The following is a 24278-nucleotide window of genomic DNA, read 5'->3' as shown; positions in this document are numbered from 1 at the left end:
GGTGCATTTACCAAAGATCTTCAGGCCATCTATGCAGAGTGTAAGGAGAATCTGAATGAGCTCTCCCCTGTGATGAGTTGGGGGAAACGACTTCAGGAGCAGACCATATTTGCAGACATGCCTACTCTGCCTACGTGTGCAGCAGATGGAGCTGCTTTGCCAAAATGATCAATTTGGGTTGGTTTGGGGTTACAAATCACTCGAGGATTTGAATGCAGGGGTAATGAAGAGGAAGTGTTAACCTTATTGTATGAGTAAAAGGCAGCAGAACTGTGCTTAACATGTGACCCCCCCCGATTGAGGGGGTCACCCTAAACTGAACCTCACTTGCTAAGCATGGGGTAGGGATGCCACATCCCCATGAAGATGAGAGAGTGGAGATAGGTGTTTCTATGTAGTAGTGTGGATGCTGCCAAGAATCTAGCATTTAACGATAGAGCTGATTGGTCTCAATTGAGAGTCCTTGTTTCTGGCTGGTAATTCCTAGAGATGATGATGTTGCTGAACAGGTCTAGGGGCTAAGCCCTAGACATTGTTGTGGACAGAGAAAGACAATACAAAGACTGAATTGGCTGTGAGGTTCCCCATTACCTGCTGAAATCATTAAGAGATAGGTTAAGTGGCAGAACCTCAGAACGTGACATTGTGGGTGCAGCAGCGGTGGCCAGTGGCAGAGAGAGCGACAGCTATGAGCCAGTTGCAAGCAGCAGCAGAGACATTGCTCGATGTCTCCTGCCCCCAGGGGTGGGAGATGAACCATGTGAACGTACCGCTGAACTCTGGGTCTTCGCTAACCAAGGACAGCCAACGGTGAGTAGGGTACAGTGGCAGGTGAGGGCAGTGGTGTGTTAAGGGACATTTGTTTGTTGGATTTTCACACCGCAAAGTGAGAAACTGAGGCCAAGGACACTGCCCAACACACTGTGGGTGGATGTTTGCCTATGGTCGCATGCTTTTGATTTGTGGTTCTGATGTTTTCCCAAATTAACGTTGGGTCCCTTTTAATAAAAGTTTTATTTTGTTTTACACATACTCAGTGCTTGCACGTGGGGAAGGACTGACTTTGAGGTGGTGGTGTTGAGTTTTCCCAGATTACTAGGTGGGGACTTGAGACGGTTTTATTTTGTGGTGGTAAGAGAAATCCCTAGACATTGAACCTGGCCCTTGTTGCTCCCGACTCCACCTGTCAGAAGGATTACTAGAGCAATATAAAAGGGCCAGAATGCAGAGGAAGGATTCACCCCCTGGAACTCTGAACTGTCTTCCTCTATTCTGCACTGAGTTCAAGTTTCTCCTCTTCCGCAGCCTAGGTCTTTCCTTTGCCATGTTCCCCTTCTTCTTTCTCTTTGTGCCCCATTCCAGACTTTGTACCTTTTTACCATCTGTCCTGTTTACCTGGAATGACCTTCTATATAATACACAAAGAGATTTCTTCCTCCCCTCCTTCCAAATCCTTTGCAATCCCCTCCATTCCATGAAACTTCAGGAGTGCAATGTATTCTCCCCATTCTGTGTTTCTCTCACAACTGCTGTCCTTTAGACTGTTAGCTCCTTGGGACAAGGACCTGTTATGCTTAGCATATTTTATTTGTGTATGCTGCCATGTACACTGACAGCATTATAGAAATACTAATATAATATATGATAAAGAATACGCCTAGCTTTTAATTTTTTAGGGCAAATTGGAGAGAGTCTAGAGACCATCCCCTGACAGGTATTCGTCCAGCCCATTTTTAAAAACCTCCAAAGATGGGGATTCCACAACCTCTGTTAGAAGCCTATTCCAAAGCTCAACTACCCTTATTGTTATAAAGTTCTTCCTAATATCTAACCTAAATCTCCTTTGCTACAGATTAAGTCCATTACTTCTTGTTCTGTCTTCAGTGGTTATGGCGCAAATGATCACAGTCCTCTTTATAGCAGCCCTTAACATATTTAAAGACTGTTACCAGGTCCCCCCTCAGTCTTTTTTTCCTCAAAACTAATCATGCCCAGTTTTTTTTAACCTTTCCCCACAGGTCAGGTTTTATAAACCTTTTTTCATTTTTGTTGCTCTCCTTTTGGACTCTCTCCGGTTTATCTTCATCTTTCCTGAAGTATCGCTCCCAGAATTGGACACAGAACTCCAGCTGAGGCCTCACCAGTGCTGAGTAGAGCAGGTCAATTACCATGTCTTACATACAACACTCCTGTTAATACACCTAGAATGCTATTAAACTTTTTCATAGCTGCATCACATTGTTGACCAGTATTCAATTTGTGATTCATTATTACCCCAGATCCTTTTTCAGAAGGACTACCAATAGCCATTTACTCCCCATTTTTGTAGCTGTGCATTTTCCTTCCTAAGTGAAGAACTTTGTATTTGTCTATACTGAATTTCATCTTGTTGAATTTAGACCAGTTCTCCAATTTGTCAGTCATTTTGAATTCTAATCCTTCCCTCCTAAGCGCTTGCAACCCCTCTGAGCTTCTTGTCATTTGCAAATTTTATAATAAAATTTTATTATGCCACTTCCCTTCCTCCAGTACAGCTCTGCTCAGCAGAGACATAACTTAGCTTTTAATTCCCAAAATATACTAGCGTTGGAGGATGCTCGACTAACCCTATTGAGTGAAATCCTCCCCCTATGGATGTCATTGGGAGTTCTGTCATTGACATCAGTGGGGCCAGGACTTACCCAGAATATTTTTTTAATAATATCTTGAAAAAATGTAGATTTTTCTGATATAAACTGAGCCAAAACACTTGAATGCCTTAATTTACATTAGATACAGAAAAAGCAAGACTCACCTTGATTTTTCAATGGTAAAGGCATAGTCTCCCTGAGTTTGCTTAAAAGGTTTTTCATTTCTCTCATGTCTCTGTGGAAATTAAAAGTAAAATAGATAGAATGGAGACTTCAAATAACCTATTTTCTGCTTTTGGGGGTTGTAGGAATAGTACAATACACTGAAATAATGAAAGATAATAAACTCAAAATGGGATGAACAAGCTCTTTTGGATTTATCTAATGGACAGGTAGTTGGCTCCAATATAAAAGCCAGTCTAATTCTTTATTTTTGTTACAAGAGGAATATGCCCTTAGATTTAATGAGGAACTGGAGGGTTGATTTGATTGTAATTGGCAGCTTTCTGGTTCAAATTTATCCTAGGATGGTGACATCATTCAACATCCAGGAAGTGGTAATTGTCTTTGAAAAATGAGTTGGTGGGCTCAGTCCAATTCCTAGTGGAGAGATGCACCATATGTAGCACAACTGGCATTTATCAGCACCAGTGTTGGCTGCACTACCCCTTTGCCCCTAGATGGCGAACACTTAGACTGTAAGTTCTTTGGGACAGTGACTGTGTTTTGTATCTTGGACAGTACCAAGCACAAAGGCAGTGTTTAAAAAGTAATAAATAAATGACTGTAGGGACCACGCGTACTGTATCAGTTCCCATTTTGTGGATGAAGAGAACATTTCATCCAGCCTGTCAACCTGACCCCTCTCAAGTGCATGGGATTTGCCCAAAATGTTAAAGGGGAGAAAACAGACTAAATAATTCCCACTGATATTATAATGGGTTTCCTCTCTCCCATAGCAAGGTTACAGGTGTGTGTTTTGAAAGTGGCTCACGGTTTGTAAAGTGAAAGAAAAACTGTGTGAGGGCTCAGGCTGCACTGAAGGGTTTTTGGTTTGAAAGACAGTGTGATCTTGCCTCATTCATTTGGATACCCCTGATACTACAATATGGTTCCTAAACAGAGCAGTGCAACTGTCTTTCCTATTGTTCAGTTTTATTCAGCTCCTCTTTTAATAGAACAGAATTTGGTTATATACAAGGAAATATGGTAGCCCTCAGGCTCTCAGTGGTAACTCACACAAAGCCTTAGAAAATAGATCAGTTTTAGTAAGAATGGAAATGGCCACCAAGGTTATCTCTTACTTTTTTTTTTTTAAAAGGGCCATAAAAGCTTCAACTTGCACCTGCATAGCCAGAGGATTAAAGGAGTTCAGTTTGGTATATACTTGTTTATTTCCACACATTCAGAATTATTGGCAGGCACACAACTGATGTCAATTGGATGTCTAAATACCTGACTTGCAGGTGCAAAAATGGAGACCAGGTAATTTGGAATACAAAAGCAGAGGCCTGGTTAAAATTAGAATGAAAATCAGTCTTATTATCTCTGTTCTGCAAATTTATCTCTGTAGTTTCTTCGTGCTTTGACAGTGGCATCCAGTGGTACTCAGCTAAATCAAATATTTCATTCCTGGCCCACCACTGTACCCACTGATTTAGAAGTTACTGTCATGTATATTGTCCTGAAGAAATGTTAAAATGCCTTTTTAATGTACTGATACAAGTAACAATGTTGATTGCCTATGTGGAAAAGGCTGAATAAAGCATTAGGCCTAAATTCCAGTATTTAGGAATAAAGGCTACACATACCTTTCAGTGTTTTCAATATAGGTGGAAACCTGCCATGAATGCTGTTGAATATCTATTGGTGAAGATGATGTGTCTTCTAAAATAGGTACTTCTGAACTCTCCTCCATTTTATTGTCTAGGATCTTGGGTGTTGCACACGGCTCTTTTCCTTTAAAATGTTAAGACAAAACAAAACATATCCCTGTTATTTAAACACAGCTTATACAAAGACTGAAATGTGGTGTTTTGGACCTGATCATGCACAGCACCAGTGCAGAGAATTATGAACCCAAACTCCACGTGAAAAGCGAGCAGGACAGGGAATGGATGGCAACTTGTCCATCTGCTAATGAGAGCTCTGCTGCTTGGCCACTGCATTACTTATGCCAAGCAGCAACAGCAGGAGTGAGGTCAAAGAGAGGAGTGTGGAGCTAAACATTTTGCTTAATTGTATAAAATCTGTGTCAGGGGCCAAAGGGCAACATGGAACAAAAACCAGTGAACTGTAGTGCATCTACTGAAAATGACTTCAAAAACTCTCACATCAATGGACAGCACAATGCATATATCCTAGTTAGTAGTAGAATGCTGTGCTGAAAAAGTAGGACAAAATGTGAAGTTCTGTGCTTGTCAAGTTTTAATAGCACTACACACCTGCCAACATTCACAACCCAAAATGCAGCAGATTCCAAATCTGCACCACGTTTGTGATTCATACGTACTATAATGAAATAAAAGGAGGTGTTAGAGCTGAGTGGTTGAGGGCTGATAGCCAGGTCCTAAGGGCATTTGTGTGGGAGAGAAGGAGATGTTGGGCCTGGACCATGGTGATGGTGACTGTAAAGGAATTAGAGTTGATGGGATTAGCTGGTGCCCTGACAAGGTTCTAGTCCATGGCCCTTGGGCGATTCTTCTGTGGTAGGGTGACTAGATGTCCCAATTTTATAGGGACAGTCCCGATATTTGGGGCTTTGTTTTATATAGGTGCCTATTCCTCCCCCCCCCCCCCCGTCCTGATTTTTCACACTTACTATCTGGTCACTCTACTCTGTGGTAACCAGTGTAGCCCTGGCACTAGGCATCTGATGGGATGGATTTCTTTTGTGTGTGCCATCTGAACTGAGAAATTTCAGAGTGGGGTTCCAGACACCTTCCTTAGTCTCTAAGGTGCCACAAGTACTCCTGTTCTTTTTGCTTCCTTAGAGGTTCAAGTTTGTTTACCTTTCTAGATGGACCTCATGAATTTGCCCAAACAATCTATGACCAAAAAGCTCTTATTAAGCAAGGTTTATTACAAATAGAGAGAAATTAATATTAAAAACAAAATCTGTGGTCTGAATGCCTATCTAATCTTTAAACTTGGCCAGAAATCACCTAGCTAAACCTGATCTGTGTAATTACAGTATAGAAGAAACTGCTTGTTTATTTCCATCATCCAGCCTCTCAGGTCATCAGAGCTGTTTGCATGTTCTCAGCCTGGCAGTTTGCTAGAGATCCTGGGAATCAAACTTCCATATATATATATATTTTTTTTTTAAAACCTCTCACTCACCTCAGGTATCCTTGACCACAGGGAACAGCTCCACTTTTCATCTCTCATGGAGTCTCCTTTTGAACTCCAGACTAAAGTGCTGCTCCATCTCTGTCTCCCCTCCTCACCCGCCGCTTAACAAAGAGTCAATCAAACCCTCCTCCTGGGTGATCTCCTTCTGTGCTTTAGCTTTAGTATCACCTCCTCCCAATTATACATCACAGTTAGAACATAAGAACGGCCACACTGGTCAGACCAATGGTCCATCTAGCCCAGTATCCTGTCTTTGACAGTGGCCAATGCCAGGTGCTTCAGAGGGAATGACAAGAACAGGGTAGTTATCAAGTGATCCATCTCTTGTCATCCACTCCCAGCTTTTGGCAGTCAGAGGCTTTAGGACACCCAGAGCATGGGGTTGCATCCTTGACCATCTTGGCTAATAGCTGTTGATGGACCTATCCTCCTTGAATTTTTTTAATTCGTTTTTTAAACCCTGTTATAGTTTTAACTTTCACAACATCCCTGGCAACAAGCCCCACAGGTTGGCTGTGTGAAGTACTTCCTTTGGTTTGTTTTTAAACCTGCTGCCTATTAATTTCATTGGGTGACCCATGGTTCTTGTGTTAATGAAGGGGTAAATAAGACTTTCTTATTCACTTTTTCCACACTAGTCATGATTTTATAGACCTCTCTCATATACCCCCTTAGTTGTTTCTTTCCAAGCTGAAAAGTCCCTGTCTTTTTAATCTCTCCTCATATGGAAACTTCCATACCCTAAATCATTTTTGTTGCCCTTCTCTGTACCTTTTCCATTTCTAAATGTATCTTTTTTGAGATGGGGTGGCTAGAACTGCACACAATATTCAAAGTGTGGGCATACCAGGGATTTATATAATGGCATTATGATATTTACTTATCTATCCTTTTCCTATTGGTTCCTAACATTATTAGCCTTTTTTTTTAAACTGCCGCTGCACATTGAGCGGATGTTTTCAGAGAACTGTCCACAATGCCTCCAAGATCTTTCTTGAGTGGTAACAGTTAATTTAGACCCCATTATTTGTATGTATAGTTACCCAATATGCATTACTTTGCATTGATCAGTCTTGAATTTCCTCTGCCATTTTGTTACCCAGTTTTGTGAGATCCTGTTGTAACACTTCACAGTCTGCTTTGGACTTAACTGTCTTGAGTAATTTTATATCATCAGCAAACTTTGCCATCTTGCTGTTTACCCATTTTTCCAGATCATTTGTCATTGTCTTATCAGAGACCTCAGTGTGGAACCTTAATTGCTTATCTGTCTCGTCCTCTTGGCTATTTTACTTGCTGTACTGGAAAGAGCAGTGAGTTATACCAGCTCATTACACAATACACAGCTTTCATGTTACACACTTATCACCTTTCTATGAAATAGGATTGCTCTTGAAAGCGATCCAACTTGTCACTGGTGCTATAGAAATACAAAGTAGTGTAATAATTTGGTGCTGATTAATTTTACCATTACTTTAAAGTGCTATGGTTTTAAAACAGGGATTATTATTTCCTCTTCCAAAGGACAGACGTGCAGTGCCTGTAATTTTTTTTTTTTTTGTCAGCACAAAGGCAGTCTTGTAGAGTTTTGGCAGTATGAATGGTACGTACCAAGCTCTCTTTGGCTGGAAGGATCTGTTCACTAGTAATATTGTTGGATCGTAATTGATTCATGAAGACCTCCTTGAAATTCAGGGTGCCTGCTGAATCACTTGAAAAATAACTGGGAGTCTGTTAATAATAAAGCCTCTGAAAAACGTCTTGGTCATAGGCTTAAACCTGTGAGTTACGCCCTGGGGTCTACCCCCAAATCCAGCATAGCCTTGGAATATGGTGGAGCCTCTGTGCTGGCCTACCACTCCTTCCAAACTCCTGTTCCCTGGTACCATGACACTATGATGCAATGTCAGGGACTCCCTTGGCTGTGGCTGCCCCTGGGATCTCTGAAGAATGAGTGGATGTCTCAATGGAAACAATAATTAGGAAAAAAACAGTAAAAACGGTTGTTTTCTAGGGAATTTCCATAGGGCTAGAGTGGGGATCATATGCTCCCCTTCCAAACTTGCCTTTGACCCGTTCTCTCTTCTTTCCCAAGGAGAGTTCAGTGTATTAAAGTGCTTATTTCTCCTCACATGTATTGTACTTCTCTTTTCTCTCACAGTTTGTCCTTGTTTCTCATACCAGTTTTCAAATAGAGCAGTGGTTTTCAACCTTTTTTCATTTGCGGACCACTAAAAATTTTCAAATAGAGGTGCGGACCCATTTAGAAATCTTAGACATAGTCTGCAGACCCCTCGGGGTCCGTGGACCACAGGTTGAAAACCACTGAAATAGAGTAATGGCAATGAGATCATAGCACATCAGTTAAGTAATCTATTCTTGCAATGCTCCTAAAACTTGAAGTGAAATACAGTTTACACAGAAAGACGCCATGATTTCAGTGAGGTTTTTTTAATCTAAATTATAAGCTATCAAAGGCTTTTATGTACTATTTTAAGATATTTGTTATTAATACAAAATGCATGATGGAAAAACAATTATGCCAGGATTGTTCAATGTGTAAGGCTCTTGTACCGTGCATGGTACACACTTACCTGTAATTTAGAGATGCACATACAATACAGTAACTAGATCACTCTGAATTTACATCACTTTAGCTTTGTGGTGTATTTGCTCCATGATGCATGCACACAATTCTTGCACTAGGTTCAATTCTTTCCTTTTTAATCCAAATATCTATTCTATGGTATTTCTTGAAGTGCCTAGCAGACTAGTATCATAAGACCATGTCTACACCTCTTCAGACCCCTTACCAATATAGCTGGCAGAAGTCTGTAGTACAGACATGGAGTGCTGATTCTACCCTTGCTTTGCCTGTACTATTCCACTGGGACACATTGCAATCTTAATTAGAGAGGTAACTCTGTGAATCTAATTCACTCTTTCCTTAGGTCATGGCAATAGACTTTTGTTAAGGATACATTTTGAAATAATGACAAGCTGTAAAATATTCCCATTTCATTTTAAGAAATTGCAAATTGAATAAAATTTCACTTTGGAAGGGGAAAAAACAAAAATGAAAGACTCCCCTTCGACTCCCAACTTGAATTGAACCCTTTTGTATGTATATGTATTTTGCAAGACAGCATAGTGCACCTTGAAACAGGCCAAATATTAACCTCTGATACTCATACAGAATTCCTATTGAAATCAAGGGGGAGCTGTGTGTGAGTATCTGAGGGCAGAGTTTAACCCTGCATGATTATACTTTTTTTTTGAAAAGTTGGACAAATCCAATGTACAAGTCCCATGCCCAGTCTGACCGTATTAACTGCAGTAACTATTAAAGACAAAGCACTTCATGAAAGAAAACCCGTGAAGGCACATAATGTCTGAGTTAGGATGGCCACAGCCCCTTTACTCAACCTCTTGCACTGTAGTGCATGCGGTATGATGTGTTCTTTTGTCCAGGGGGTCCCACTAACTCTAAGTTTACATGTTACCTAATCTTTACAAATCAAGTGGAATGCTGTAATGGAAGAGATGCACAGAATGTTTACCTGTCAACATGCTGCAGTTTGTCTGATCCACAGCCCACTGACTTCAATGGGCTATGGATATGATATTTTCCTACCATTAACAGTGACATTTTAGTTTAGTTTCAGTATAAATGTATGACAACTGAAAAGGGAGCTTTTAACTCCTTGACACAGTGGCTTTCAATGTAGTGTGTATTAGACTATGGGGAAAAACCCTTCCCTCTGTTTTGCCCTCCAAAACTCCTGCCTCATTTCCTCTTTGATTTCCTGCATGCATCTTTACCCAACACTTGTATAAGAAGAGCTAGCTTGCTCCAGTGATGCACAGTATACAAGCATGACAACATTCTGTGATGTAAAACACATTCCTATCATTCCTCCCATGTGTCCAGAAGCTAATAGTTTACTAATATAAGTAACAAGGTTAGCAAACTGGCTATTAAGATCTGCAGATGGTACCATGGAATTATTTGTTTCTGTGTAGATTATGTATTTGGGCATTTAAACTTTGGTGATCCATCTATAAACTTCCACAGTTCAGAATCTGTCAATTCAATAGTTATAACACTTTTTTCACAGTTGCTTGGTGCAAGAGGATCCTCACTTATTTAGAGCAATTTGATTCTGAACAAGATTAAGCTAAAATACATGGGAAGAACGTTTTATTAGCAGAACATTTATTATTATATGTTCCGGTGGCAAAATGTGAACATCTATGGACAAAGTGATGAAAGAATGAGAGTTTGCTTTCTATGAATTGCCATAAAAAGGGCAAATATTTCTTGTTATAAATGTAGCTGATTTCATAAAATGTCACACCAATCTGAAACTCCAGTGTAAAATAATGACTCTCGTGCTCGGTGACTAAAAATGATCTAATTGAGATTGCAGAGACTAAAAATTATTTCATTCATTAACATGATTTCCAAATAACCCCATCACTGTGCAACTAGTATTTAAATGTAATAAAATCACCTAGCATCCTTACTTGTCATTGGACTTATTACTATGAAAATGTGAGTCAGCAGAGCTATTTTATTTTATCAGTCACTATTATAGTCCCAAATCAAGTTAAAAATTATTTGCTGAAAACCTACAGGATTTCAGTGTATTTGTTCATACTCTGGGATGCTAACAAATATTTGTGAGACAATGTGGGTGAGATCTTTTATTGGACCAACTTCTGTAGGTGAAAGAGACAAGCTTTTAAGCTTACACAGAGCTCTTCTTCAGGTCTGGGAAAGGCACTCAGTGTTACAGCTAAATACAAGATAGAACAGATTGTATAAATCTACTAACCCTCCTTTGTCCTATGACTGCAGGTGTGTTAACTCCCCATTTCACCACAAATGATCTCTTGAAACATGTTTCAACTCCTTATGCTAAGCAATCTGTTCCACCTTGTATTTAGCTGTGACACTCTGGGCAGGTCTACACTTAAGACAGTACAGCAAGCAGCTGTGCCACTGTAGCGCTTCACTGAAGAGGCTATCTATGCAGATGAGAGGGCTTCTCTGTCAGCGTAGCTACCGCCTCTCAAGGAGGTGGAGTACCTACGCCAATGGGAGAATTCTCCCATCAATCTAGGTTGGTTTAACTGCGTTGCTCAGGGGTGTGGATTTTTCACACCACTGAGCGACGTAGTTATACCGATTCAATTTCCTAGTGTAGAACTGGCCTCGGACTACCTTTCCCAGATCTGAAGACTAGCTCAGTGTAGCTCGAAAGCTTGTCTCTCTCATTAACAGAAGTTGGTCCAGTAAAAGATATTACTTCATACACCTTGTCTCTCTAATATCCTGGGAGCAACAACATTGCAAACAACAAATATTTGTGACAGAATTCACTGACATTTGACAAAGTGTTATAATTTAATGATAATGATTGGTTTAATTACTGGTGGATTTGGATACAGTCAATATTCATTTACAAACAGCCATCACTCCAAATGATCTGTCTGGAGTGTCTCAGAAGCAAACTATTTCTACAGCACCTTCAAGTGGTTAATTGACTAACTCGAGGTCTGCTCACACTTGGCAGAAATTATTACAAAGCATCATTTGCGGGGTCAATAAAACATGCAGAGAGATTAGTAAAACGAGGCCTTTTTTGTTTACAGGACGCTGATGTGAATTTTGTAAATGCTGCAGAGCGGTTCCTAACTAGCCCTGAGTATCTCCACATTACTTAGCTTCCCACTAAACTATCATTAAGACATGTTCTCGTGCCTGATGCCTGGGTTTGACAGTATTCCCTGAGGTCTTTAGAGATGATCTTTATAAGAGGCATACAATGTTTGTTCCTGTGTTTCTTACTAAATCAGCTTGCAAAGAAATTTCAGTTCACTGCTTTAGGGTTATTATTTATATCAGAGCAGTAGCTAGAGATTCCGACCGAGAGCAGGCCCTACATTGTGGTATAGTTCTACACGTTTGCCCCAAAGAGCTTGCAGTCTAAATAGACAAAGATATGGTTGATCCAACAGAAATGAAGTGACTTGACCAAAGTTACACAGCAAGTCCATGAGAGAGGTAGGAATAGGACCCAGGACTCTTGACCAGGTCCAGTGCTTTATTTGCTAGATGGTGCTGCCTTCAAAGGCATTAACCTGTTTAACTTAGTGAGTTATGTGGCTAAATTCGTGCACTCTTAAGTGATTTTTTTAAAAATTAATTTTCATAAAGAAATCAAGAATCTAAAATACAAAAAGGTCTTAGAGCTTATATATGTTACCAAAATCCATGCATTTCACAGGATCGCCAATAAAATCATGCATCTTTACGACTTGTCAAAGCTGCAAGACTGGACAATACAAAACCAGACAATATTACACAGACATAACATGTTGGGTTGGGAGCAACAACAATAATAAAAAAAGACAGACACAAGTAGCCTCCCCCCAAAAAAGGGAAGGAGGAGCCTAGGGGAGGGAAGTGGGAGGGGAAAAAGCAGAACGAACAGTTAGAATGGAAGTCTGGCATTATTTGAGCTATCTCAGCATTCCTTATCCAAATGTATCAAGAAACAGAGTTCAAATTTCTTTGAATTCATATAATTTTTCTCTATGTTGATAAGCTATTTTTTCTTTTGCTGCCAACTCAGACAGATCTGAACACCCCTGCTCTATTCTGGGTATAAGCCTACTCTTCCATTTTTGTAAAATCATGTAATCACTGAGGCCCTCAAGAACCAGCATGGTAGATACATAACCTAAGATATCATTTTCAGCTGAGGTTGAGTTGCTGAAGCCAAGCATTGTTTTCATTCATGTTCATCTCTTTCAACAGCTGCCTGTTGAATAGTCCCATAACACGTGTATCAGGGGAGTTTTTTCTTTATTACAGCGGCAACAAACATCAGAGGACAGGACCCCCCTCTTGTACAACCTGTGTGGTGTCCAATATATATTAAATAGAATCTTTTGCTGTATCAGGCATAGCCTCAGATCCACAGAAGCATTTTTAACATTCTGTAACGTGTGCTGCCATTGGGGTTCCTTTAATGGCTGTGTGAAGTCTCCTTTCCACACTTTATGAAGCATTCCCAAGGTTACCAGTAGTTCTAGGGGTATGTTTACACTGTCAGTGGCAGTGAGCCTCCCAGCCAGGTGGACAAACTCAGGGTCACAGGGCTCAGATCACCACGCTAAACCTAGCTGTGTAGCTAACACTTCGGGCTTCAAAGCCTGAGCTGCAACTTCAGTCACTTCCTTAGTCTTCAGAGCCCAAGCTCTAGGCCAAGCCATAACGTCTACCCCCATATGTGTGTAGATGTACTCTGGCAGTCCTACAGCATCTGGACCAAATTGATATATTAGTAAGTGTTTTAGTTGTAAGTACTGCCACTCCGCTGAGATTAGGTCACCATGTTGCTTTAGTGTTAGAAATAAGACAAAGCCCTCATCCTTGACTAATTAGGAAATCCATATGATGCCCTTGCTCAGTCAATTCTTATAAATTACAGTTTCCCCCCTGCCCCCAGTTTGACAGTCTGGGCTACCCTAGAGAGGTCCTTTTGCATGACACTGAGGATGAAATTGGCACCTCTTAGCTATGATAGTCACCACCAAATATTGTTTTGAATTAGTAATAGGAAGGCTGGAATAGTGGTTTCTGGCTTGGATATATACAAAAGGGCCTTGTCTGTTTATAACATCAATTTATACTCCATGGAACCAACTTGAATGCCTCAGATAACTGGATGAGCCCATATACCTACTGCTGGGGCTCAAGAGCCAAATCAAAAAGTAATGGCAACAGTGGGCACCCTTGCTGAGTAACCTGGAAGAGGCTGATGATATCTGAGGTCACGTTGTTGGTTGTGATGTGAGAGGTTGGGTGAGAATATAACCATTGAATCCAGGAAATAAAGATATGCCCAAATACAAATTTTTGTAAGGTATAAAACATACCTCCATCCACTCTACCAAAAGCCTTTTCTGCATCTAAGGCTTATATGGCTTACGGTTCGGGGTCATCATATTTCACTACTATTACATCAATAAGTTGTCAAAGGTTATCAGAGCCATGATAGCTTCTGACAAATCCCACTTGATTTGGTGTACGATAGATTCCCAAACCTTCTCCAATCTCATTGCCAGAACTTTTACCAATATGTTGACATCACTATTAATAAGTGAAATTGGCTTATAATTGGAACAAAGTGTAGTGTCTCTTCCTGGTTTAGTAATAACTGATATTAGGGCTTCCCACAGCGTAGGGGGAAGGGAGCACTCTGGGAGTGACTCATGAAACATCTTAAGCATTTTGTCAGACAGGAGGTCAAGGAAGTGTCTATAGAATTTGGCAGAGAAGCCATCTGGCCTGGGAGCTTTCCTTGCTTTCTTATTCTTAATGGCCTCAGTTAACTCATCCTCTGTTAGTGGTGTGTCAAGGTTTCTACACTGAGCTGCAGTAATGTAGTATTTTAAAATAATTGATCCAAAGCACGTGTGGGGGACTTTGTGTCCAATTTGTACAGATCTTCATAGAAATTAATGATATTAATAAAGAGTTCTTTAGGTGATGTACATAATTTACCATGGTTATCATGGAAGACCATGATTCTACATGCAGAGTTATTTTATCTTGGGTGGTACACCAGCAGCTTGTCAAGTTTTCTACCCAATTCACAGAAGTCCTGCCTGAGTAGAAATAGGGCAAATTGAGCCCGCGCTGAGTACATCTTACTGAGTTCAGATCTACAATTAATCAGGGATTTAAGCAAATCTGGAAATGGGGCTATGGCTTAAGACAAATCAAGCTCTTTTACTTTTTTTTCATATTTTCGGTCTCTTCTTGGTTGATGCAAAACTTATAATTCTACCTCTCAAATAGGCCTTGAGTATCTCCCACATTAACCTGCTAGAAAATGTTGAAGGTTGGTTTGTCTCCAGGAACAGGCCAACTTCCCCTTTTCAATAAATATTTTGAAATGAGGATCTAATGAATGTGAAGAATTAAATCTCCATTTACCTGGCTGTTTCTCACCCGGGTCTGTTGCTATTTGAAGAATTACAGGGGCATGAACAAAGTCAGCAATTGTATTAATGGAGGAGTCAGTTACAGAATTAACCATGTCACTGGAGAGCAAAACAATCTATAGGAGGATAGGACCCATGTATTGGAGAAAAGTATGAATAGTTCCTACTCATTGGAAGTATAAGTCTCCAGACATCACATGGTCCCAGATCTTTAAAGTGCAACTCCAGAGCCATTCTAGTTTTGCTGGCTTATGCCAAGATTTGTCCGTAAAAGGATAATTAAAATCCCCAGCAATCACAGTAGGAATATGGGGTTCTCCATATAACTTAGTAAAAAACCTATGAAAGGTTTCAGGATCATCAAGCTTAGGCCCATTAATATAAGCAATGACTAGGTGACTTTAAGGATTAAAAATCTGCCCTGAACGTCTGAAATTCACTCAGAAATTGTTATTGCTAGTGCTTTATGGAAGAGGTTGGCTCCGCCTCTGGATCTGGATGAGAAAGCACAAGACGCTGCTTTTCCTACCCAGTCATGCTCTAATTTAGCAGCCTCGTTTGTGGTCAAGTGTGTCTCCTTCAAAAGCAGTGTCTTCCTTTGCTTTCATTAAAAATTAGTACACTTTTGTTCTTTTTCATTGGAGTGTTGAGACCCTTCACATTCTAGGAAATAGAATTAAGAATTCAGGGCCATTTGGCTGTGTTAAGAATTGTTTTTGTATAAGTACTCTTACAAATGGAGGTGATGGAATGTTTGTATTATTTGCTCTATTACATCCCATCCTACTCCCCATTCAGAAACCCATGAGGGGGGAAGTCTATGGATGAAATGTCTCAGATGCTTATTCTAGATATTTTGGATTACCTTGCCAGATGCTTGCCACTTGCCAGACTTCCAGGGAATAGGGAGGAGAGGGCTCCGGGAAGGGGGAGGGAAGAGCACAAAAAGACAAGTTAAAGCAAAAACATAAAAACACAAAACATACATATTACCACTATTACTTATTACCAAGCATAATAGAGCACAATGTATTTGCAACAATTATCCAACATACACAGTTGGGCCCCATTGCACAGAGAAATGCACAGTGCTCAGCAATATGAGTAAACCTCTCCACCCCAAAATAAACACTATAAACAAAATGAAACCAATTCAGTAGAGGCGGGCTGGGAAGACGCACCATCCAGGCAAGAGGCTCCACCAATATCCACTACTTAAATTATTATTTTTAACAGGCATCCTATTATTCCCATCCCACAAATTAATACCTATATTATAAGGCATTAGAAAGGGAGCGAACATTTCACAAATGTAATATATTATCCCCTAATTTGTAATCTTTTCAGTTTGCTGAACCAAACACTAGAGTATGAGTAATAGAGCTTGCTGCACTGAATGAGACACAGAATATTTTGAGGATCACTTTCTCATGGCCACATAGCCCTTCCCACTTTTAGTTTACAACCAAACATGCAGTTTCCCTTCCCCACATTAAGTAAACATACAGCTAACAGAGGAGAAATCTAACTACTCCCTCAAACTGTAAAGAACTGCACCAAAGAATACAACAAATACTCCAACTGAACAAGTGACTCATCTATATTAATTTTATACTTTACGTTCATGTACATGGAGTTGAGCTTATAGAAGGTGGGGGAAGTGGCAACAAGGGGAAAGAGACTGGGGAAGTAGGGGGGGTGGAGGGAGGACATCGGGGAGAGAAAGTTAGCAGACTGGGGAAAAGGGGTGAGCAGGGTGAGAGGGAGGAAGTAGCAGGTGATAGGGAGGGCAGAAATCACTGTCCATGTAGCTCAGCAACCTGCAATGGTCTTCTCCTTTGCTCCATTGTTCCATAGGGGGTACAACTACATTGCTCAGCCCTGTGCAGCTTTCCATGACGTCTTGCAGGGAGGAGAGCTGTCTCTCAGATTTCCAGCCCAAGCTGCTGGGCTTTGAGGACCCCCAGCAGTAAGGATACAGCAGGGTCTCCCACTGGCACCAATTTTAAAAAGTGACATTGGCGCCCTCAAATTTGCCCCCTAGTGATCTCTTTGGTGTACATCAGTGCTCAGCTAACACATAGGCCTTGAATGATCAGAAACAAATAGTTCATTCATGTTGATGTTCATTTAGGGATGTTGTCAAATGTTTCATTGATTCCCCAGCACAAATGCAGAAGCAAAGGTAATTAATATTGTTAATACGCAATTTAAATCCACCCTTTCCTCAGTCAGCTCATTCCCATAAGATCAATTTGGGATGAGGTGTTTTAACTCCCCTGTTCCTTAACTCCCCTGCTTCACATTTAGCCATTTGATGAGAATTGTTACACATGTCCCAAAAATTGTTAAAGTATCAGCTTGAAGCAGGAGATAGAACCCAAATAAGTGAATGAGTCATGGTAACTGGATAAGCTCATAAGTGCAGGTAGGGCAGACATAACAACTGGAAAGTAAACTTGGTATAAAACAGAACAGGTACTCAATTCACTGCAGGCTATTTAAGAAACTTTCTGCTGCTCGTGGCTTTTGGAACAGATGTACTTCCTTACTAGCCTTGACATGAAACTGAGCTGGAAACTTTATAAAATATTTGTGCACCCAGTGCTTGGCAAATTCCCTTGCTCTTCTAAAGCTGATCTCTGTTTAACCGTGTCTTTTTGCAAAGTCTTGAATAATCATTCTCATTTTGTGGCATCCCCCAAAATAGTTTTTTTCCACAAGCTAGCAGCATTATGTCTTCTTTTACAGTAAATCTGATAAATTTGACAATCAGTGCACGAGGTTTGGCATCTGAGGCCAACTTAGGAGCCAGGGATCTATGTGCTCTCTCTAAATCAAATTTAAAATAAGATGGCAGACTGAGCACTTCTGAAAGAAGCCAGGAAACAAATTCTAGGGGGTTGCCTTTCTCTGCTCAGTCAGGTACTCCTATAATTCTTAAATTATTGCATTAAGACCCTCCCTCAATATCTGCCACTTTAGATTTAAGAGAAGATAACTTGGTTAGGCTTCTCTGCACCTGGACTGAGCTCCCTTGTACCTGATCTTCCATTTTCTCCCTTCTGCTTCCTTCACCTGTCCTGTCAACACTTGCAGGGAAGAGTTAATTGAGGTGTTGTGACCTGGATATCTATTGTGTCTGCAGCAACTTTCTTCACCACAGCCATCATACACTCAGTGCCCTCAGCAGCAGCTATCCTGTCCAGGGGCTGGGAGACCTGCATTCTCCTTGTTTTTCAGCTACTTATAGAGCTTCCAGTAGACAAATCTTTGCCTGCTGACATTCCAGAGATTTTTCGGGTACCTGTTCTTTTACTGGGGGGGGAGGGGGCAATAGTGGTGCTGTACTCCAGATGGAAATGGATATTAGTGGCTGGCTCTGGAGTTCAAGGAATCTGCTCCCCCACACTACAGAGAACCCTCCGAAGTCATGCATTTTTTTTTCTAATTGATACTTAATAGTTCCAGCTTTGCCTTCCCTCCAGGACAAAGCATTTGCATTGGAAAGGCCTATTGCAGGCAAAAGGGAAGATAACTAGACACTGCTAAGATGGTACAAATGGCACAGACCACCTTAATTCTGGTATTTCCTAATTTCTGAGTTCTTGACTTTGGCACCTTAATAATGGTCTTTTGACATAGCTTTTTGTGTGTACTATAGAAATAAACTGACAAAGAACCCCTTCCCTCAGCATACTTGCTACATAGCAAAACTGGACATATTTTTGGCTGTTAGCCTCGCTGTGACTGTGTGTGTTATAGCTATACAAAGAAGTAATGGATATTGGCGTTTGTCTTTTCTAACAGAGGCTGTATGGCAGCAGTGAAGTTGTCTTGAAGATTGTAAGTGTGCAGGAAATCACTCTACAGGAAGCCTTGTATTCTGTACTGTCAATGTAGGAATGTTTATTCAACAATAGAGAGAGATGGGAAAGTTTGGGGATGGAAGGAAAAAAAGTACTTGAATCCTGGCACTTCAACTTGTGGTCTGATGTTCCATTAATCTCCAGAAAAGCATCTATCTCCTGCTAGGCCCTCTATGAAAGAGCTGGCTGGGGTCCCCTGGGGAAAGAGCATCATAAGAAGCAGACAGCCTCAGCTTTCATGCTCTTGTCAAATCTGCAGCTTGCTTGGCTATGTCTGGTCAATGTACAAGAACCCGGATTATTATTTATTAGCCGCAGGTTGGTGTGAACAGTCTGCATGTTATTCTACTTGAAGCTGCTGGCTCCAAAATAAGAACAGAAATTGTTGAAGTCTCAAGAGAGATTTTTAAAACTTCCCTGACAGGTTAGAGGAACAGAAAATGGAAAATATATTATTGCAATTCAAAAATGAACCACAAGACCTGCCAAGTAATTATATACCTGCTAGCAGTGGGGAAAAGGTCAGACATATACATACATTTTAACAATATTAGTAAATACTGGAATCATTTACTATTTCTATGGGTATTACACCTAGTAGATAAGAAAAATTAATTGGATGTGTATTCTAAACATTACTACTTAGATGTTGTTGAAAAGCTTAAAAAAGCTAGATATAGGAAACAACACAAAGCACTCTGTAATGATCGAAGGGTCTATTTGTCCCCAGATACAAGTATTATAATGCAGGCCCAAGTGTATAAACCTTTTCCTTAAGGAATGAATTTAAAGAAGTGGGCACAAAAGTTTAATTCTGTTAGATGGAAAAGTTGGTATGATGAGAAACAATACGTTTTAGGATTCAACATGCGCTAAAAGATTGTTGGTTAAAATACGGCAGCCACAGTAATGACTCCAGCAAGGCAGACCTCAGTGTCTAAGAGACTAAAATAGAGACATAACAGAAAAATGAACTATTTTCTTTGCCTTTTCTATGAAGAGTGAATACACATATCTTGATTATCTCTTCTGTCCCACAACAGTGTTAAAGTTAAGTCTCTTACTGCGGTCATTCATAATGCTAGTTACACTGCTGGTCTAGTGGTCAGGTATAAATAGATTTTTAAGATGTCAAACAACTGACAAGTTGTGCTAAGCCCCCTGGAAACAAGAAGCTATTTCTGAAAAATAGTGACGAAAATTGTCTGATCCACTTGCACAATGTTAAAGAAGTACTGTGTAGGATGGGTCATCTTAGTTTGTGTTTTTAAGATTTCTGGTAAATTATGGAATCCCTGCTGGCTGCCCAGATCACATTTGGAAACTTTCAGCAGGTGTGACAGGATTTAAACATTTAAGCAAATGAGGGAATAAGGCTGCAATGACAGAAAACTCTCTCCTCTGTGTAGTGTTGTCTACTGGGGAGTGGGAACTGGGAAACTCAGGTTCTATTCTGAGTTCAGCCATTGACTTCATGTGTGATCTTGTGCAAGTTATTAAACCTGTTGTTTCTCTATCTGTAAAACTGAGATGATACTTATCTACCTCTTTATATTGCCTTAGAATCTAGGATGCAAGGTAAGTATTCTCTATATAAGAACAACATATTTTATTGGTTAATACCAAACATCTCACTCTTCACCTCCCCCAGACATAATTATAAGAAACAATTTATTTATTAAAGTTTCTTCCAATACTTGCTCTAGATGCTTGGAGACAAATGATTGTGGTCACTGTTAAGTCAGTACATGACAAAACTTACGGCCTATGGCAATGACACTTGAAATATTATTTTCCCTATGCTTAGATTAGGACATAACTGCACTAACTCAAATACTACTATGTAGTAACTTGGTAAATGCTGACTTTAAAATGATAACCACTACAGTGAAAAAAATGGCTGAATTCAACAGCTGACTATCTCTCTAGGCTGGTAAGTCCCCTGAATAAACTATTAATGACCGCTATTGGGAAGTACAGTGCAATCTGTCAGGTAGCTTTAAGAAAAACATGTTTTAGTAGCTATCGTACACTATGACTCTATTAATCCTGTAACTCGGACTGTTCATGCTGCTTCTTTTGGGGTGGGAATAGGTATCTTTCAGTTTGAGAAGCTCCCCCATTGCTTACTCCTAAATATCAGTGGTGCAAAAGTACAGTAACTCCTCACTTAACATTGCAGTTATGTTCCTGAAAAATGCAACTTTAAGTAAAACGATGATAAACAAATCCAATTTTCCCATAAGATTTAATGTAAATGCGGGAGGTTAGGTTCCAAGGAAATTTTTTGGGGGCAGACAAAAGGCATTATATACTGTACTGAACTGTGGTGGGGAGGTGCCCCTGGCTTACCCCTGGGGCTCATGGCTAGGGGTGCAGGGTCTGGGAGGGAGTTAGGGTGCAGGAGGGTGCTCAGGGTGGGGGTGCGGGGTCTGTGAGGGTGCTCAGAGTGGGGGTGCGGGGTCTGGGAGGGAGTTAGGGTGCAGGAGGGTGCTCAGAGTGAAGGTGCGGGGTCTGGGAGGGAGTTAGGGTGCAGGAGGGTGCTCAGGGTGAGGGTGCGGGAGGAGGCTCAGGGCTGGGGCAGGCAGGAGGTGCAGAGCACTTACCTGGGACAGCTCCTGTTTGGTGCAGGGGGTGTGCAGGTGGCTCTGCGCAGCACAGCACCGCCCCCATGGCCGCGATTCTGGGAGCTGCCCCCTGCCCCGGCAGGCAGGGCCACCTGGAATGCAGGGGCTTTAGGGGCTGCAGGGCCCTGGGCTAAGAGGGCCCCGGGGCCCTGGCCTGCAGCTCTAAAGCCCCGTTCGGAATGCGGCCCTGTGAGCACAGGCCGGAGGACTCAGGAGGAGCAGGGGCAGCCGTGCAGCAGCCAGCGGCCGGAGAGAAGTGGCGCTTTCCCCTTCAAAGTGGGGTCCCCTTAGCCCTGGGCCTTCCCCGCTCCCTCCCTCCCTCCCTCTGTCCCTCCCAGAAAGTCCTAAGCGCTGCCAAACCGCTGTTTGGTGCTGGGGGGGGGGAGTGCTGGGAGGGAGGGAGGAAGGGAGGGGGAGGAGGCGGAGAAGAGGAACTTGTGCAATACTCCCTTGTAAAGTTAGCCAAACGACGTTATAAGGGAGCATTGCACAACTTTAAACGAGTATGTTTCCTAATGGAGCAGCGATGTAACTTTGAAACAACGTTAAGCAGGAGGACATTAAGTGAGGAGTTACTGTATGTACAAACTACAGAAGAGGCTTTAGTTATTTCTAGACTGCAATATTTTATGAATATCCATATATCTAAAAATAAGCTATTCACCAATCACAAATCTTACTCTGATTGTGAGTGAATAAAAAGGATTTCCACTTTAGCTACCTCCTGTAATTAGACATGGACAAATCCTTTTGATGCAAATATCTAGCATTAAAATGCCAATAATGATGGAATTTCTATCTTGCCTTGAAAAGAATGTTAGTATATTTTGAGGAGAGGTTGTGGCTTCTTTTTTTCCAGGATAGCTAGCACAAATATGGTCCAAACCAACCAGCCGCCTGTGACCATCGAGCAAATCTGAACATATACATGAACATATAAAGTATTATTTATAGTTACATTACATTCAGTGGATGGTTAAACAAATATGAAATTATTCAGGAAATCAGACCTAACTTTTACAGGAAAGATGAACTTTCACTAGAAGAACAACATCTCTGAGGGGTATAAGAACCTTCATTCCTGGAAAAATCTCAGCCTGTAGTTTAAAAAGCTTAATAAACCCATCCAGGAGCACTTACTATAACAATCTTAGCTACAAAGCATGTGGCTTAATATAAACAGGGATAGTGAAAAATCAATGTATTACTAAACTTTGTCAGTTTGCACAACCCACATTGGGCAAAACCAACAAATCCCTTGATGTGGTCTTTGCGATCAGGGTGATAAGTTCGTATTTACTTTGGTGGGTCTCTCGTAGGTAAAAACTTTCCGATACCAGCGGATCCAGCTATCAAAGTAGTCAAAATTTAAATTAAATTAATGGAGATATCCTATTTCCTAGAACTGATCTTGAAAGGTCATCAAGTCCAGCCCTCTGCCTTCACTAGCAGGACCAAGTACTGATTTTTGCCTCAGATCCCCAAGTGGCTCCCTCAAGGATTGAACTCACAACCCTGGGTTTAGCAGGCCAATGCTCAAACCACTGAGCTGTCCCTCCCCCAATTAACACTTGTACTAAAGGAGTAACTGGGGTATCTCAATACATTGTTATACTCTGTGGCTCAACAGAAACATAGGGACAGAATGCATGTGCTTTGCCAGTGGTTTACACAACTGTTTTCATAGATTCCAAGGCCAAAAGTGACCACTGTGATCACCCAGCCTGACACAACTTCCCAAAATAATTCCTGAAGCATAGTTTTAGAAAAAATCCAGTCTTGGTCAGTGATGGAAAATCCACCTTGACCCTGGGTAAATTTGTCCTAATAGTAAATCACCCTCACTGTTAAAAAACAATGCCCTATTTTCATTCTGAATTTGTCTAGCTTCAACTTCCAGACATTTACTAGACAGCAGTAGAAAGGCGAGAATCAGGATTACTGGCTTCTATTCCTGGGTCTGGAGGGGGGTGGCATTTAGTAATTAAAGACAGCACAGCCAAGCATCTAGATCTTCTACGTGCAGCCTGAGGGGTGGTTTAGCTTACGTGGATGATATGTGGATCTGCCATAGTGGAGACAGGTTGCCACAGCTATCTCTGCCAGCAATCACCTTGTACAAACTGCCAGCCCATTTGTGAGACTGGGCAATGACTCTTGACTGTCTCCTGTAGTAAGAGATGTAAGGCCTTGCTCAGTAATAAGGGCTGTGAAGTAAACCTTATTAACACTAGGCAGTGGAAGGTCTTCTGCTGGCTTCCAGCCTAGCACACCCTCCTTAGGACAAAGTGGACGGGGTACTGCTGTGTCTGGAGCTATAGGTCTGTACTTCTTGTGAAGGAGTTTGAATGAGACTTTGGAACATGCTCAATGTTGTTGGCATGTCGGAGTTGTGTGGGGCTGGAGTATGTTCGGTGCAGATGGAATGTGTGGTGATTCGAGCAGAAAGCCTCTTACAAAGTTCTGCTGAGTACGTGCAAATAATGATTTTCAGAGGCTTATAACTTGGCCATATTTGCGTGGATTTTCCTGGTGAAAGTAAAAGGCTCTGATCTGATCCCAGCACAGTCCCCCTACCAAAGTCATATCAGTGCTCCAAAGCAATGGAGGGACTAGAGCTCTTCAAAGAAACGTCTGGGAAAATATTTAACGTAGGAAAAATTAGCTTTCTTGGAAATGACAAAACTGATTTTATTGAAACTTTTTTTTTAAAACAAATCAAAGAGCAAACATGGAAAATTAGCTTGAATGATGGATGTTTGACAAAGTTATAAGTG

At 41.1% G+C, this 24278-nt stretch overlaps 1 protein-coding gene across 2 annotated transcripts in view; it reads right to left on the bottom strand.

The window, feature by feature from the left end:
- The window catches only part of RGS7BP (regulator of G protein signaling 7 binding protein), a 75851-nt gene that overhangs the window by 5306 nt on the left and 46267 nt on the right, over positions 1 to 24278 (bottom strand). Inside the window, exons 4-5 of one of the 2 annotated variants that reach the window (XM_005300980.5) lie at positions 4442 to 4589; positions 2795 to 2865 (exon numbers count right to left, since the gene is read on the bottom strand). In XM_005300980.5, coding sequence (XP_005301037.2) covers positions 2795 to 2865; positions 4442 to 4589 — 219 coding nt within the window. Of the gene's footprint in view, positions 1 to 2790; positions 2866 to 4441; positions 4590 to 24278 lie in introns of those variants that run through there. The other variant, XM_005300981.5, reaches the window with a different exon arrangement.

The sequence above is a fragment of the Chrysemys picta genome, chromosome 6, assembly GCF_011386835.1.
Source record: "Chrysemys picta bellii isolate R12L10 chromosome 6, ASM1138683v2, whole genome shotgun sequence".
NCBI classification, from domain to species: domain Eukaryota; kingdom Metazoa; phylum Chordata; order Testudines; family Emydidae; genus Chrysemys; species Chrysemys picta.
The sequence above is the reverse complement of the archived record's forward strand: the minus strand, read 5'-3'. Positions and strand labels throughout refer to the sequence as shown.